A 14,664-nucleotide genomic window follows, 5' to 3' on the forward strand; every position below is an offset into this window, starting at 1 on the left:
TTCGTGTCACTTCTGTGTAGACGTATTCACCTATTGACATGAGAGTGATGAGAGCGGGGTGTACAAGAAACTCTGCTAATAATGATAGTAGTAAAGTTAAAGCGACAATTAGATGTTTGAGTGCACTTATTATGTGAGCAAGTAGAGTAATAATGCCGCCGTGAGGAGTATTAATGCCGCCGTGAGTGCGAGTGGTCCAACATGGTCCATGTAGTCCGAAATTCTGGGGCAGTCAGGTCCACCGCTTACAAGCTGAATACCGCATCCAGTTCAGACTTGAACATATCTTCGACGGCCCTCCGTCGAATGTTGCCCTTCGTCGCCGTCCGTGGTAATGTGCCCGCAGCTACGACCACAATCATTTTTGCGGAGGTGATCCGCTCGTGCATGTACCTCCTCGAGTGGAAATGACGTGTCCTGCGGAGGATTTCCTTCTTCAGCTTGTCGTCGTCCATCTTCCGCGTAGGGTTTGACTCGATGAAGAGCACGGGCGACGGGCGGCCGTTCCCCACGACGATGCACTCAGAAATGAGCGCCTCGCACGTCGCGCGGACATTGTCCTCGATAGCCTTGGTATCACAGCGAAGACAGTTCGCACTCTTGATCCAGTCGTCGTTCCGTCCCCGCGATACGTACGCACCGGGCTCCACCTCGAGGAACAGGTCACCCGTGTGGTAATGTCCGTCGGCGGCGCGGAGTGACGGGTCTGGGCAGTCCGGCGAGTCAGAGAGGATGACGAGCTCGACGAGCTCGCCATTCAGATTGTGGTACGCCGACTGCGCCTGCCCGTTTGTCCCGGAAACGGGGAAGAATCCGTATCGCGAGCCGGCGATGGGGCGGAGCGACGGGCCCGGACGACCCCCGCCGCGCACGGACGTCAGCATGATACCGCACTCAGTGTTGGCGAAGACATTGATGAGCTTCATGTCGTTCTTGTACGCCCACTCCTCGTCCTCCTGCGGCATCGCCTGCCCGGAGTAGAAGATCTCATCGAGTGCGTGGAGCTGCGCGAGCAGCTTGGGGTTCTGCCGCGAGTTGCGCATGTGGATGCCGAGGAAGGCGGGAAACTGCGTCAGCCGGTTGAGACGGCAGCGGACGATCATGTCGAGGAGCTCCTCGGAGCTGAAGTCGACCGTCGTCGGCTGGACGGTGCAGGCGCCGTTCTGCAGCGAGCCGACGAGCATGAAGGTCTGGCCGATGTGACATACGCTCCCTCTGTGGGACGAGTCAGTCAGACTGCGGTGAAAACGGGGCGCTCAGATGTACTCACATGAAGTTTCTGACGTCTGGACCGTCGCGTCGGAGCGTTTTAGAGAAGAGCTTCGCTTTGGCAAGGATGGTCGTGAGCCATAGGTAGCTGCAGGGGATGAGCTTGGGGGAGCCCGAGGTCGATCCGGAGGTGTGGAAAATTACGACGGTATCTGTGCCCTTCACTTTCGTGAGATCGGTCATCGGGGGAACCGTTGACTTCGAGAGATCGTGATGGCGCGCGTCGACCGCGGCGTGTGTGGGCACATGGCAATTGGACAGGTCGGGCGTGTAAGTGGGCTCGAAGATGAGCGCCTGCGCGTTGGCCTTCCGAAGCAGCTCGTAGATGATATCGGGGTTGGGAAGCCGGAGGGAGAAGAGCTGAGGAACGTAACCCGCGCGTGCAACGGCGTATATGTGGACGACGTCGAGGTATGTGATGCCTCCAAGCCTATCCATGGAAGTCAGTGATCAAGTCGATTAGACAAACAACTCAATTGACTCACCATAACCCGACAACCGATCGAGGCTGCACACCATCCCTCGTGAGGATATCGTTCCAATAGGTTGCGAAGTGCTCCACGTCCGCGTGAAAGTCCTGGTAGCTGATTGGCTGCCAGGTCTGCACGCGACCAGTGACCTGGTCGAGGATAGGAATCTGGAAAGCTGGCGTCGTCGGGTGCTCTGCAGCAGCCTCAGCAATGACAGTAAGGTGGGTCTTGTAGTTGGCCATTATGTGTGGTGTACGACGGCGGAGCGGCAGACTATAAGGTGCGTAGCTTGAGGGATTAAGTCCGTGAACGTAAGATAACAGGGAGAACGATACTCTGCGAGCTCGGAAGAAGAGGAAGAGGAAGAGGCTGAAGATTGGGTTACTCCCGAAGTCACCAGGCCGTATATATACCCCGATGGCCTATTTAGGCATGAGAGTGTAGAGGCAGAGCAAGCATCTGCGTCAGGACAAGCCATCGTGAGATGTGACGAAGTGCGCGCATGGGATCTGGGCGGCAGCGGCACAGTCACTTGTCAGCAGGAGCCAATGAGTCTGTGTCGCCGCTATGACTCGCGTCTACGCGCACCTCGGCGACTTTGAGTTGCAACATCGGGCTATGCGGATGGGACCACACCCTTCTTGATGCGCAACTCGGCGGAGGATGCGCGCTGCACGCCCAACTGGAGAGCCCCGCCGCGGACGAGCCGAGCTCTTGCGCCAAAGGGGAGCCTCCCTGTCGGATGTCCGTCGACATCGTAGCAGTGGTGCTGTCGCAAATTGATGGTGGCGGACACGACACAGGACTCACGCGCTGGCTGCCAGAACCGCGCTTGGATGCACAGCCACCTTGCCAATGCCAGCTGCTCCGCGTCGCATCTGCGTGACTGTGAGTAGTAGGCGCAGACTTCACGGTTGATAGATAACACGAACACGGATGCTGTGGTCTTCGGTATGACCCCGTGCTTCTCCTAATGATCATGATAGTGTTACTGCTTCGAGGCCGCCTTCGAAGGCCACCGCCGGAATGAGTTCGCAGAGCTGACGTTCGCCCGTGTCCTCTCTGACAATTTACTTCGGATAGGCTGTGCGTTTGTTCGTTTCCCGATGTCAGTTAGATCTGCCAATTCCGACAAGCGGGAGTACCTTTAATGCTTGCTATTATAATTATAACCCTCCACCTTGACGCATGTAACATGTCCGGTCTGTCGGAGAAGAGTACTAACTTATCCCTACCGTCTATCTTGCCTCAAGGCGTGTCCGTATCGCCTCGCTTTGCTAGACGCTGCTGGCGATATGTAGTGCGCTCGGGTTTTAGAGTAGCATCGGTACGCAGATCGCCAGGAATCTTGTCAATGATCAATGTGGTGCAAGTATGAAGTGGGATTCGAGCGCTAACGCGCGCTCGCCACTGCATATGAACTCAGAAGTCGGACGGCCATCTCCCGTGATGGTCTCCTAGATGCGTCAGGAGAAGATTTCCACGACCGAGCGCGCAAAGCTCGGGCTGATCATGTCGAAGCATTCTCAATTCCTCAGGGGGGAAGGCAGTACAACCAAGTAAAGGGAATCTAACTGCCAGAACTTGAGTGTGAAGCTGACTCGACTCGGGTGAGGTGGCCAGTGATGGTGTCTTCAACACAAGGCGTGAGTGGTCGTGGCTGACTCGTTCACTCTTCTCTGATTCTTCGACACCGCAGCGGGAGTAGTTGAGTAGTTAGCATAGTCAAGCCAGCCCATCGAAGCGACTGTCGTCTTAGCTGAGTCGCACTGCGACGCGTTTGTACCACTCGGAAGCGAACGAAGCTTGCCGTAATGATCCAATGAAGTGCGAGTCGACTCTGAGATGTATCTGGCGAAGCATCGCCGGACAGATCATGTCGGGCGCGACACGAGGTGGGATGGAAGCAGACCTACATTCGAGCGACTCCGGAAACTTTTACCAGTCTGGTGTTCTACTAGTACTAAACACATAAGCCCTCGTTTCAATGACTCGATCTGGGACGGCCGTACCGGTGACATGTTCCTGGCTTTGGCGAGCAGGCAGTGCTCACTATAATGAAGGTGATTGGACGTAGTGCAAGCTTGGGCGTCCAGGCGGCTCCTCAGCCCTCCCGCCCGTCAGCATTGATCTGTGAAGAGCGAAGCATGCCCGAAACTCTCTAATGTTCATCCCCATCATGCGCGATGGTGGTGGCAACGATGGTGGCGCCGCCGCTGCCATGCCGTCTGTTGTCCTCGCATGGCAGTCGTGCTAATCCGCGAGTGTCAACGTCAACATGAACCATTCCATGAGTTGAGTAGCAGCGAGGAACGCCGGTGGCGGCCTGAGCGCTGCAGCACAGGTAAGTAGAGATCCAGAGATGGTTTGGATTGTGCCAGCGGGCGCTGCACTTCCTATCGTACATGCAGTGATTCTGTCAGGTTTCAGATCTTCTCTGTGCCTTCCGCGTCGTATGGGTCCAGGTATACCCTTCGCCCTCGGCTGTGAGCGCTTATGCTCGGTGCTGCACGTAGCAACGTAAGCAGCTCAACCCTAATCGTGGGTCCCCCGACTGCGCGTACACACTCAGTACTGGTCAAAGAACCCCTTGTGGAATGCTATGCTAAACGTCAGCCGGTAGGCTCGCGCAGGACACACGGAGACACTCACCGCCTGGCATCACCGCACTCGAGTACATGACAAGGGTGATAGGCACGAGCGACGCGGGCGTGTGCGTCGGCCCACTCTCGAGGTCTGGTTCCCATACCGAGAGGATCTTCTCCATGTAAGCATCCCAGTTTTCCTCTTCGAGCGAGAGCTCCTTCTGCCGCGTCTCGGTATGGCATCGGATGCCCAGGCCGGTCCCGAACTCGCGGAACGCGAGACGGTAGGCTCTGGATTGGTCGTAATATCCGTCTTCGAATAGGACACCTGTCACAAAGGTCAATCAATGGGGGACTCATGACGTGTGCACATGGAACGCACGGGTGCAGGCCACAGCGCGGTTGGTGAGCTCCGTCGCCCATTCCTCCTCGCCGTCAAACCAGTGTGCGGTCCACAGGGTCATTCCGAGGTCGAGCGGGTCATTCGAGACATATCTCCTCCACTTCGTGTCCAAGATCTTCTTGTACTCCCTGACCTCCTGCGCAAGCACGCTCGGGTTCGCCTTGTTTGTTCGCTGAAGCAAGCTGTACACGACGTATCCGTCGATGGGATCGAGGTTCCCCTCCGAGCGGACCATCGGCCTACTCATATCCACGCTCATCTTCCAGTACATCCTCGGCCGCTCCGAGTCGCGTTCGCGCACAAAGCGCGGGTGGATCGCCTTCGCGAGCTCGATTGCGAGGTCGTTGTAGCGCGGGTCGTGGGTCGCAAGCGCCGTGCGGTTGAGCGCGAACATCCAGATGGTGAGGTAGTGGTGGTACTGCCCGTCGCCGTCCCCGCTCGGGTCGTCCTCGTCGCCCACCTTGCCGATGCGGAGTCCGCCCCGGAGCGGATGTGCGTCCGTCGCGCCGGGCAGGCGCTGCGTGCCGTCGCGCGTGCGTCCGAGCACGTCGTGCACGCGGACGATGAGCCGGGCGGCTAGGGTCGTGTATGTCGGGTTGTGCGTGAGCGTACCGAGGGTGAGGAAGTTGAGGACGCCGAAGGCGTCAGTCCAGAGATATCGTCCGCGGTGTCCTTCTGACATCGGAGGAGGGACCCACGACGATGCTTGTGCGCGAGAGAGCTGTGAGAATGCCCCGTAGACCGTCTGCATGGCCTTCAGGCATTTCGTGAGCGATTCGGCAGAGTGGCGAGTGGCAGACATTGCAATGGCGCGGCTTGACAAACCGAGATAAATTGAGGTAGTGCGACGGCCGTCCTAAAGCGTGCGATGCTGTATAGCGTGGAGGTGACGGACGGTGAGTTCACTCATGACATAAGTTCAGTACATACCCTGTTGTGATTTGGCTGGAGTTGAGCCGCAAAGCGCCGAGGCCCACTCACTGTCTTGCCCATGACGTCGACGACATATTCCAGTCTTATGACAGACCTGCCTGATCCTTGGCGATTGAGGACTGCATATTGATTCATGTCTTTAAATTGCCACTTATAAGCAATCTCACACACCATGCCACGGTTCGATCGCGGTATAGTGAGACTCTTAGAGACCTTAGGCTCAAGAAATCTAAATTTCCGGAGGTCAAACGGCATTGAAACACCAAAGAATTGTGATGCCTTACATGACCATGTAAACACAACTGTCGTGCAGCTTTCCGTGCACTGTTGGGACAAATGCTTGACCTCCGCGCCCCAGTCCACGCATATTTTCCGAGTCATTTTGATTGTGATATCTTGCGCAAGTCACGTAGATACAAGCTGGAAACTGCACCCCAATCGTCAGCTACTGAGCCTAGCACACGATACCCCAGTAGGCTGTAGCAGTGCGTTTATAGTCCCGAGATGTGTGAGGCATCGACGACCGGCGACGAGAGACTGGAACGTCGACCTCCGGAACTGCTGTGGCACGTGATGTCGCGCACTACCCAGCGCTTCAGAGTGGGAGCCTGCTTTCGACTTTCTAGACTCCAGAGCACACCGTCCTGGACCTAAGGACCAAGGTCATCCTCGACATCGACATCTGAGGCTTCTTTCATTACAGAACTCCTTTCAACCTTGTTGCTGCCACAAAAGTGACGCCTTGTCTGACCTCTCGCAAAGATGGTGAGGTCGCATTATTCGAGAACCCTGCGCGTTCTTACACACCCCCGTACAACAGGCACGTAATGAAGAGAAAGCACAGTCTATGCTTTATCGGTTCCGCGAGGCTCAAGCCGCGGAGCTGGGCCTCGGGACACGAACGGACCGACGACCGCGAATGGCGAGCGCGTGTAAGAGCCTACGAGAATGCGAACGGTGGCGAGGAGAGATTCTGCGCGAAATCAGTCGCAAGGTATCAAAAATCCAGGATGGTACGTTGCAATTCCGAGAGGACTTGGGGGTGACATTGAAACGTGGTCTGTAGCCGGTCTCACGGACTATGAGGTCCGCGACCTGAACGACGAGATCAACAAGCTGATGAGGGAGAAGCGGCATTGGGAGAACCAAATTGTTGCTCTCGGCGGTGCAAACTACAGACGAAATGTGGCCATGATGGACGATGACGGGAAGGAGGTGCCCGGGACAAAAGGATACAAGTGCGTTTCAGAATACTCCGCTGTCTCAGTAGTTGCTAAATAGCATGCTTCCTCCTCAGGTATTTCGGGCGAGCGAAGGAGCTTCCAGGTGTGAAGGAGCTCTTCATGAGCAAAAAGAAGGAAGAAGACGAAGAGAACCAGGCGCAGAGCTACTACAAGAAGTTTACGAACCAGGGTCCGTCGTACTTTGGTGATCTGGACGAGCAGGATGGCAAGCTACTGGAGTATGAGATGCACGCAGAAGAAGAGGGTGAGTTTCTCATCCCCTTTGCCCAACATGGCGCCTGACGCAATGCACCAGAATGGGAAGACGCGTATCAGCACATACGAACAGCGTTAGGGATGCCAACTGACCCTATACCCCCAATTCCTCGCCCGTCCAAGAACGTTGCTACAATAACTGTCTCAGACGACTCAAGCACACCAGCACATCCACCGTCCGACGCTAAACGGAAAGCACCTGACGAAGACGTCGAGATGAGCACAAACGGCAATGCGGACGAGCACGCAAAGAGGGCGCGGACTGACAGTGAAGCACAAGGCGGGGCGGATGCTTCAGCAGTCAACCAACGAGAGGCTGCAATGGCGTTCGCGCATGCCACTGCCGCCTTCGTCCCCTTCCTTTCGACAGAGGAGCTACTGCCGCCGAAGATGCCTTCGAGAGAGGAGATGGAGACGTTCTTGCTCGACCTCCGGAAGAAGGCCCTAGTAGAGGAGTATTTCGGTTGAGTGCCGGTTGATTGGCTGCGTCGTGTACGATAGGGTGTGTCAGTCTTTCTGAGTGGTCACCGATGGGAGATTCCTTTCCAATCGTGTCTTGCGGGCGTCGTGTCATGCCCAAGAAACATTGTAGCTGTTTCCATATCGATAGGAAACACCGACTCCGCTTCTCTGTGGTGCTAGACGCAGGAGCGTTTTGGAAACAGCGGTGACAACTTGAAGTCCGTTACCGTCGACTGAGGCGAGCGCCATGGACTTAGAGGCTCGCGATCGTGCAATCCACTTTCCGGCTTGAGTGTCCATCAACGTCGATTTGTTGTCATACTCTTGACCGCGTGACTAAATGGTTTGCAACGCGCAGGAAGGTCCGGGGCGGGTGAGAGATAACCAGGTCGACCCAGCATTTAAAGACGTCGGGCCAGGCCTAGGCGTAAACACGTTTGCGAGAGTTCAGTAAATAGTATAAGTGTAAATCCGAACATGCACGGAGCGTGGAAGTTAGTCTCCCCTAGACAGACCCTAAAGAAGACCTCCTTGAGTGAGGGGGAGGACGACAGTCACCAGGGAAGCAAAATATTGGATCGCCCGGACTGAACGAGATTACAATCTTACGAGCTTACAAGGCGACCTTATCAAGCCTGTGGCTTTCTAAGCGGTTAGTAACAATAGTCAATACAAAAGGGCCCCCTTTTGTATCGACGGACTTCCGGAATATTCCGCAGAGGCTGTTCGAGTAAGCAGACCAAACAGAGTCATAACAGCCAAACAAGCCGCAATCGCTCCGGCACGCATCCTTACCTCCATCCACCATCTCCCAGTCACCGTCTGCATCGTGAGTGCTCTTTCGTTCTATGAACGTCGGGAATCGTTGCTAACGGGTTTGGCATCGTTCTCTTCCCCGAACTGGTTGATTTCGTCGTCGGTCGTCGCGTCGCTGGACATCTCTTGTCATCGTACCCCATCTCGCACGATCTGGTCGATCTTGCGCTCTTCTCCAGTTTTACGACCTCCCCCTCGTCCTATAGATCCCCATAATGGCCCTCAAGCGCATTAACAAGGTGAGTGTCGGTTGTGTGGCCCCAGGCGTATCCGATGAGATGCGCGTCAATGTCGCTGTGGCGCGAGGGGTGCGCCTCGGGCGGTGCTCGAGACAATAACTGATGCATTGCGCCCACTCAGGAATTGATTGACCTCGGGCGCGACCCACCCTCGTCGTGCAGTGCTGGCCCGACTGGCGATAACATGTTCCAATGGCAAGCAACTATCATGGGTCCTGTGAGTGTTCATCCGCATACATCCCTCAACGCTTGCCCGGTGCGCTATCGGATCGATGCTGACTGAGGGGCTGGACCATCAGGGCGATTCGCCGTATGCGGGCGGCGTGTTCTTCCTCTCCATCACCTTCCCCACCGACTACCCCTTCAAGCCGCCCAAGGTCAGCTTCACGACGAAGATCTACCACCCGAACATCAACGCGAACGGCTCGATCTGTCTGGATATCCTCAGGGACCAGTGGAGTCCAGCGTTGACCATTTCGAAAGTGCTCCTTTCGATCTGCTCGATGCTCACGGACCCGAACCCTGACGACCCGCTTGTGCCTGACATCGCACATTTGTACAAGACGGATCGGGCGCGCTACGAGGCCACTGCTCGGGAGTGGACACGGAAGTGAGTGTTCTGCATGTGTGTCGTCTGATCATGTTCTTACGTGCGTTCGTAGGTACGCCATGTAACGGCGTCTGGTCGTTAAGGGATATTGATGACGAGCGTGTATGGTTGTACGATGCCTTGCCTGTTTAGCTTTGTGTATAATCAACAAGCCGCTGTTCCGATGCATGATTGAATCACGACGACATCTTGGGTCTCCTTTGACAATGACATTCTCACAGAGGACGAACCGGCTTTTGAGAAACACTTACATCGGATCTTACATTTGGAATGGTCAGTAATTTTCGTAGTCGCCATGTGTGATTATCTAACTCGGCATACATGACAAATGTACGCAAAGTAAGTATGTTATTCCTTCAACAAAAGTTGTACATCAGATAAATTAAGAGTTGTGTAATTACATTGGAAGGCTCGCTCTCTGATTGGTTTCCTACGATGTTAGATCTGCAAACATCTGTTATATTTATGCTTCTACTTAACATCTCAGATTCTATATGTATGATGTATCCCGCGATTCATGTACATTTCCCAATGTAAGTTAGGTACTCACACATGGCGACTATGAAAACTACTGCCGTTCCATTGTAGGCGACTTTCTCAAAAGCCGCTTTGTCCGTCGTGTCTTGTGTGCGCATCGTTCATCTGAGATGGTGGAAGTTTGAGCGTAAGTTACAGTTCGATTGGAAGCTCTTCATAATGCCGGCATCCAGCCTACTTCGGCGACCGGCCGCCATGGCCGCCAATGTCATTGCTATTCACCTTGTTACTAATGTCTAATACTGTGCATTGTACGGGTACCTTACAAAGTGGGTAACCAATGGCAGGGCGACCATTTTCGCCGTCGGGTTTACTCGGTGCTCCCACGTGAACCGTCTCCTACATCATCGTCGTTGGCTCTGGCAGCGCTTTCACTCTCCTTCCTCATCGTCCTCCTTCTCTTCTCGCAGCGTCTCCTTAGAAGATGCTGTCAAGACAAGTGATTGCTCTCGCTCGCGGGCGGGCTCTTCGCGCCGACGCCGCCGCTGTTTCCAGAGGATGGTGCGTAAGCTGGTTGCGCGCGGGCAGTACACGTCGTGACCACTAATTCGGCGCGATAGGAAGGTCGCGACGACGTACTCAAGACGCGCGCAATTCCACTCGACGAAGCTCGTTGAAGGTGAGCAGACCGCGATGTTACGCTACGCGCCGGCTGTGCTCATACATCGCCTGCAGCCGAGACGGTCAAGGTGCCCCAGATGGCCGAGTCCATCTCGGAGGGCACCCTCAAGACGTGGTTGAAGCAGGTCGGGGACAGCGTAGCGCAGGATGAGGAGGTTGCGACTATCGAGACCGATAAGGTGTGTGCACGCTCATTGTTATGCGGTGCATCTCTTTCTCGGGCCTGTACGTGCGGCACGCCTTTGCTGGCGAGGCGTTATTACCTCTGGCACTGTTCGTGACGCGGTGTGGGGCTGCACACAAGTAACCTCATTCGGATTCGAAACACGCTGTGAAGGCGAGTCCGGTATGGCTGTACGAGGGGCACCGTTGCAACAGCGGTACTTCCTGCCGACGCTCTATAGGTCTACTCTGTGGACGAGGGTCGATGGATGTGTTTTTTTGAATTGACGTGTTGCGACTCACCTGTGCATATTTGCGGGGTACATCGGGCAGGCCAGCATCAAGCTTCGGACGGCGAGATTGGGTGCTGTGGGATGCGCAGAAAGTACCTGGGTAGCTCACTCCGTGCTGAAGTGCAATGGAAAACGCACTATCTGTATCTCTCGTGGAACCGCACGCACAGTGTGCATGGCGGACGCGTTAGATACCGTTGGGCATGCCCATAGGCTTCAGCACTTACGTGCTGCCATCTCGGATCTCCTCAGCCGATCTGACCTGCACAGGCCAATTGGCGTTTCTGATACACACTGTTTTCGTCCGCTACTGCTGCGGCGTGTTCAACCGATCTAATCAGTGCTGTCCGCGCAGATCGACGTTTCCGTGAATGCACCTACTGCCGGTACCATCACGGAGCACCTCGCAAGTGAAGAGGACACTGTGTCGGTCGGCCAGGATCTGTTCAGGATCGAGCCTGGTGAGGGCGGTGCGGCACCACAGGGCAAGAAACCAGAGGAGCCTGAACCGGCCCCGCCGAAAGAGAAGGAGGACAAGGAGGAGCCCAAAGACCAGCAGGTCGATAAGAGCGTGCCAAAACCGCCTGCGCCTGCGCCCTCCGACGTGCGTGCGAAGGACACGGCTGGTGTGCAGGGGGGTCATGCGAAGAAGGACGTGAAGGAGACGTCGAAACCTGCCGCTGCGCCAAAGGGCAAAGCAGAGAAGCCTGCGCCTGCGCCGCGGGTGGCGGGTGCGCGGACGGAGACGCGGGTGAAGATGAGCCGGATGCGGCAGCGCATCGCGGAGCGGCTGAAGGAGTCGCAGAACGCGGCGGCGTCGCTGACGACGTTCAACGAGATCGACATGCACAGCCTGATGGAGATGCGGAAGAAGTACAAGGACGAGGTGATGAAGACGCACGACGTGAAGCTCGGCTTCATGAGCGCGTTCGCGCGCGCGTGCTGCCTCGCGCTGAAGGAGCTCCCCTCTGCGAATGCGTCGATCGAGGGCGACGAGATCGTGTACCGCGACTACGTCGACCTCAGCGTTGCGGTTGCGACCCCCAAGGGCCTTGTCACGCCCGTCGTGCGGAATGCGGAGGGCATGAGCTTCGTTGAGATCGAGAAGGAGATTGCTTCGTTGGGCAAGAAGGTGCGTGGCTCATACCTTTGCTGTGAGCGATGACTGAGGGTGTCTGTGCAGGCTCGCGACGGCAAGCTCACGCTCGAAGACATGGCGGGCGGCACCTTCACCATGTAAGATGATTACTCATCCGCTTGGTTGCTTACTGACATCCGGCCCAGCTCTAACGGCGGTGTGTTCGGCTCTCTCTATGGTACTCCCATCATCAACCTGCCGCAAGCTGCTGTGCTTGGTAAGTCGTCGTACCTTCTTTCCCCGGGCGATCGGGGAGGTGCAGCGCGCCCAGTTGATTGCACACGGCTGACCGGAATGCATTTAGGCATGCACACGATCAAGGAGCGCCCGGTCGTGGTCGACGGGCAGATCGTCATCCGACCGATCATGGTTGTCGCGTTGACGTACGACCACCGGCTGCTCGACGGGCGGGAAGCTGTCACCTTCCTCGGTGCGTGTCTACTGGCCACCCTTCTGCGTGCCTAGCTGACCACCCTTCTGCTCCTCGCTTGTTTCCTTGCGTGCGCATTCGCTTGTTGGTCCGGCCATGGTTCGCGGCTACAGTCAAGGTGCGGGACTACCTCGAGGATCCCCGCAAGATGCTCCTCGCTTAGAGCCCACGTCTTCTGCGCATGCGCGTGTCGTCCGACTCGCTCGCGTATGCGATTGGAGAGGTGTAATGTACAATGCTCTGGCTCTGGCCATGAGACGGAGGTGCCCCCCTGCTCGGACTTATTCTATCATGTGCATCCGATGTTCACAAGCGTGCTGTAATGTTCCCAACCACTGCGACTTCTCTATACAATACTTTTCCCTTTGGCTCTCGCTCGGTGGGGTACCGAGACTGTTCTGGTGGTCTCGGGGCATCTGGCCACGGATCCTCCTCTACCGAGGCCGGACTGCGAGGGTACGTTGCAATGCATACCGTATGTGGGTGTCCTGTGGCCATCCGCCATCCGCCGTCCGCTGGCAGGCGTTGATAAGTGCGCTGGTGCATCCGCCGGATCCTCCTCATATGCCTGCTTCCGGACGGTCACGGGCGTCGGGCGCGGGCCGTGCCTATCTGGCGATGACGATGAGGGTCCCTCCTGGTTCCTTGCGGCGCGCGGAAGGTTTTCATTTTGCGAGCTGAAACTCGGTCCTGCGCACGGTATCCGTGTCCGAGTGGTGATCACTCCGATGGACGGCATGCCCGGGAGCGTACGATTAGGCTGGATCTGGGCTGGGCGGTGAAGGCAGGTAGTATACCAGCCTTGAGGATAGCGGTCGCCTCAGGTGGACTGCGGCAGGCTCCCCTTCCGAGTGCCAAATACACGAACTTGCAGCATCGATTGAGAGGCAATGATCCCGGTCTGCCACTATCGTCGATGTGCGGGTCTTGTCAATGTCGCGTATGCCGTTAGTAACCGTAATGCGATGCCCGCGATGTCTGCTTGCGTGGTGGATCTCCCCGGCGGTGGCGTGGTGGTGGGAAGCTCGAAGCGCGATTGGACAATTGAGTTCGGAGAGTGCCAGAGTGTGGTGTATCCGGAGCTGGGAGCTGTCGGGCGATAGGCTGTTCCTGTCATTGGTGGAGGGCTACGGCGTTATTTGGTGGACCGCGGAGTAAGTATGGTTTATGAAGGGTGTACTCGGGAGTAAGGGGAGCAGGACGAAGATGAGCTCAGAGATTGAGCGGGAGGTTGCCGTGATAGGTTTCGCTATCTGATAACCGATGTCAAGGAGTTGGGGAGCTGCAATGAACCATTCTGCGGAGGGCATACTTGGACTCACCGTCCGTCCATGATCCATACGTCTGTAAGTAGATCTACACTGGTTGCGTTATAATACCTGACTGACGATATGCGACGCCCGCAGCATTAGCAAGTTTGTGCAAAAGACGTCTGTCTGAGCTGTCTTTTGTGGTTTATGTAGACAGCGTATCGAGACACTTTGTCGCTGGTGAGATTGACCTGCTCGGTGTTCAGCCACCTCTGTGAGCGCTAACTTACCTGTATTCGGAAGGACAATTAGACAGAGATCGTCTACGCCGCAACTCGGACATCGCTCCGCGCCTCTGGTCCACGTCGACCATCTATGATACCTGTGCTGGCTGTGTCGCCGCCGGTCGGTCGCCATTCCATGCGCGTACGAGTGGGCGACGCGCAATGGACACGCACATGGCCAGACGAGAGCGCTGTCGGACGCACATGATGATGCAAGTGTGAGTATCGCGCGGTGTGACCTTGTGCAGTCCCAACGTTCTGCCGTTACTCTCCAAGTGAGACGAGATATCCATCTTGCGCGCTCTACCCGTTGTCCGAAAGGGCAAAAGTCTGCTCAAGTGAGCGAGAGTGGAACTGCGAAGCGCGCGGCGCAGTACTGTATGGCATGGCATCGTATGAGCGCAAACTCCAAGGCCGACGAGTACCGACGAAAACTTCTTGTGACGGCAAGAACAATGGCGTACATACAAAGAGTGTCATTGTCCGACCCGGGCGACATTGACAGTGACAGTGACAAGCAAGAACAATGAAGCCTCGTTCTCTGAGCAGCAACGGACGGACCCATTGGCGCTGAGCGAGGCTGTTTACCCGAGGAGCGTATACGAGACCGTATGTGCGTGCGATGGCCTCACGGAGGCTGTGAGGTGGACGGTCTCGAGTGCG

At 56.2% G+C, this 14,664-nt stretch overlaps 5 protein-coding genes across 5 annotated transcripts; 3 read left to right on the forward strand and 2 right to left on the reverse strand.

The window, feature by feature from the left end:
- Nucleotide 1: 1 nt before the first annotated feature.
- Nucleotides 2–2,124, reverse strand: C8Q71DRAFT_70224 (acetyl-CoA synthetase-like protein). The gene is made up of 3 exons (XM_047920239.1): nt 1,755–2,124; nt 1,271–1,699; nt 2–1,215 (listed from the first exon to the last, which is right to left on the reverse strand). The coding sequence occupies exons 1-3, from the start codon at nt 1,979–1,981 to the stop codon at nt 246–248; spliced, it is 1,626 nt and encodes a 541-aa protein (XP_047778469.1). The 5' UTR covers nt 1,982–2,124; the 3' UTR covers nt 2–245.
- Nucleotides 2,125–4,307: 2,183 nt separating this feature from the next.
- Nucleotides 4,308–5,529, reverse strand: C8Q71DRAFT_858190 (uncharacterized protein; the record flags this gene model as incomplete). The annotated part of the gene is made up of 3 exons (XM_047927491.1): nt 4,308–4,339; nt 4,392–4,652; nt 4,707–5,529. The coding sequence occupies 3 exons, from the start codon at nt 5,527–5,529 to the stop codon at nt 4,308–4,310; spliced, it is 1,116 nt and encodes a 371-aa protein (XP_047778470.1).
- A 720-nt stretch (nt 5,530–6,249) lies between these two features.
- C8Q71DRAFT_70266 (pre-mRNA-splicing factor ISY1) lies at nt 6,250–7,678 on the forward strand. Its single transcript, XM_047920261.1, has 5 exons — nt 6,250–6,425; nt 6,481–6,673; nt 6,727–6,898; nt 6,958–7,148; nt 7,200–7,678. Exons 1-5 carry the CDS (start codon nt 6,423–6,425, stop codon nt 7,625–7,627), a joined length of 987 nt encoding a protein of 328 aa, XP_047778471.1. The 5' UTR covers nt 6,250–6,422; the 3' UTR covers nt 7,628–7,678.
- Nucleotides 7,679–8,652: 974 nt separating this feature from the next.
- C8Q71DRAFT_858192 (ubiquitin-conjugating enzyme E2) lies at nt 8,653–9,351 on the forward strand (the record flags this gene model as incomplete). The annotated part of the gene is made up of 4 exons (XM_047927492.1): nt 8,653–8,676; nt 8,798–8,893; nt 8,976–9,286; nt 9,339–9,351. The coding sequence occupies 4 exons, from the start codon at nt 8,653–8,655 to the stop codon at nt 9,349–9,351; spliced, it is 444 nt and encodes a 147-aa protein (XP_047778472.1).
- A 536-nt stretch (nt 9,352–9,887) lies between these two features.
- On the forward strand, nt 9,888–12,722 carry C8Q71DRAFT_70270 (dihydrolipoamide succinyltransferase). Its single transcript, XM_047920266.1, has 8 exons — nt 9,888–10,324; nt 10,384–10,442; nt 10,499–10,623; nt 11,255–12,031; nt 12,083–12,135; nt 12,184–12,254; nt 12,342–12,467; nt 12,581–12,722. Exons 1-8 carry the CDS (start codon nt 10,248–10,250, stop codon nt 12,628–12,630), a joined length of 1,338 nt encoding a protein of 445 aa, XP_047778473.1. The 5' UTR covers nt 9,888–10,247; the 3' UTR covers nt 12,631–12,722.
- Nucleotides 12,723–14,664: the final 1,942 nt, after the last annotated feature.

This window comes from Rhodofomes roseus (genome assembly GCF_022264815.1).
Source record: "Rhodofomes roseus strain CIRM-BRFM 1785 chromosome Unknown C8Q71scaffold_11, whole genome shotgun sequence".
NCBI classification, from domain to species: domain Eukaryota; kingdom Fungi; phylum Basidiomycota; class Agaricomycetes; order Polyporales; family Fomitopsidaceae; genus Rhodofomes; species Rhodofomes roseus.

Excerpts from the sequence above, each read along its gene's own strand:
- C8Q71DRAFT_70270 (XM_047920266.1), top strand. The coding sequence starts at position 10,248 with ATGCTGTCAAGACAAGTGATTGCTCTCGCTCGCGGGCGGGCTCTTCGC. Across the intron at positions 10,624-11,254 it reads CGACTATCGAGACCGATAAG|ATCGACGTTTCCGTGAATGC; the intron begins GTGTGTGCACGC and ends CTGTCCGCGCAG. Across the intron at positions 12,255-12,341 it reads GCCGCAAGCTGCTGTGCTTG|GCATGCACACGATCAAGGAG; the intron begins GTAAGTCGTCGT and ends GAATGCATTTAG.
- C8Q71DRAFT_70266 (XM_047920261.1), top strand. Across the intron at positions 6,674-6,726 it reads GGTATCAAAAATCCAGGATG|CCGGTCTCACGGACTATGAG; the intron begins GTACGTTGCAAT and ends CGTGGTCTGTAG. Across the intron at positions 7,149-7,199 it reads GATGCACGCAGAAGAAGAGG|AATGGGAAGACGCGTATCAG; the intron begins GTGAGTTTCTCA and ends GCAATGCACCAG.
- C8Q71DRAFT_70224 (XM_047920239.1), bottom strand. The coding sequence starts at position 1,981 with ATGGCCAACTACAAGACCCACCTTACTGTCATTGCTGAGGCTGCTGCA. Across the intron at positions 1,700-1,754 it reads CGATCGGTTGTCGGGTTATG|GCTTGGAGGCATCACATACC; the intron begins GTGAGTCAATTG and ends TTCCATGGATAG. Across the intron at positions 1,216-1,270 it reads CCAGACGTCAGAAACTTCAT|AGGGAGCGTATGTCACATCG; the intron begins GTGAGTACATCT and ends CTCGTCCCACAG.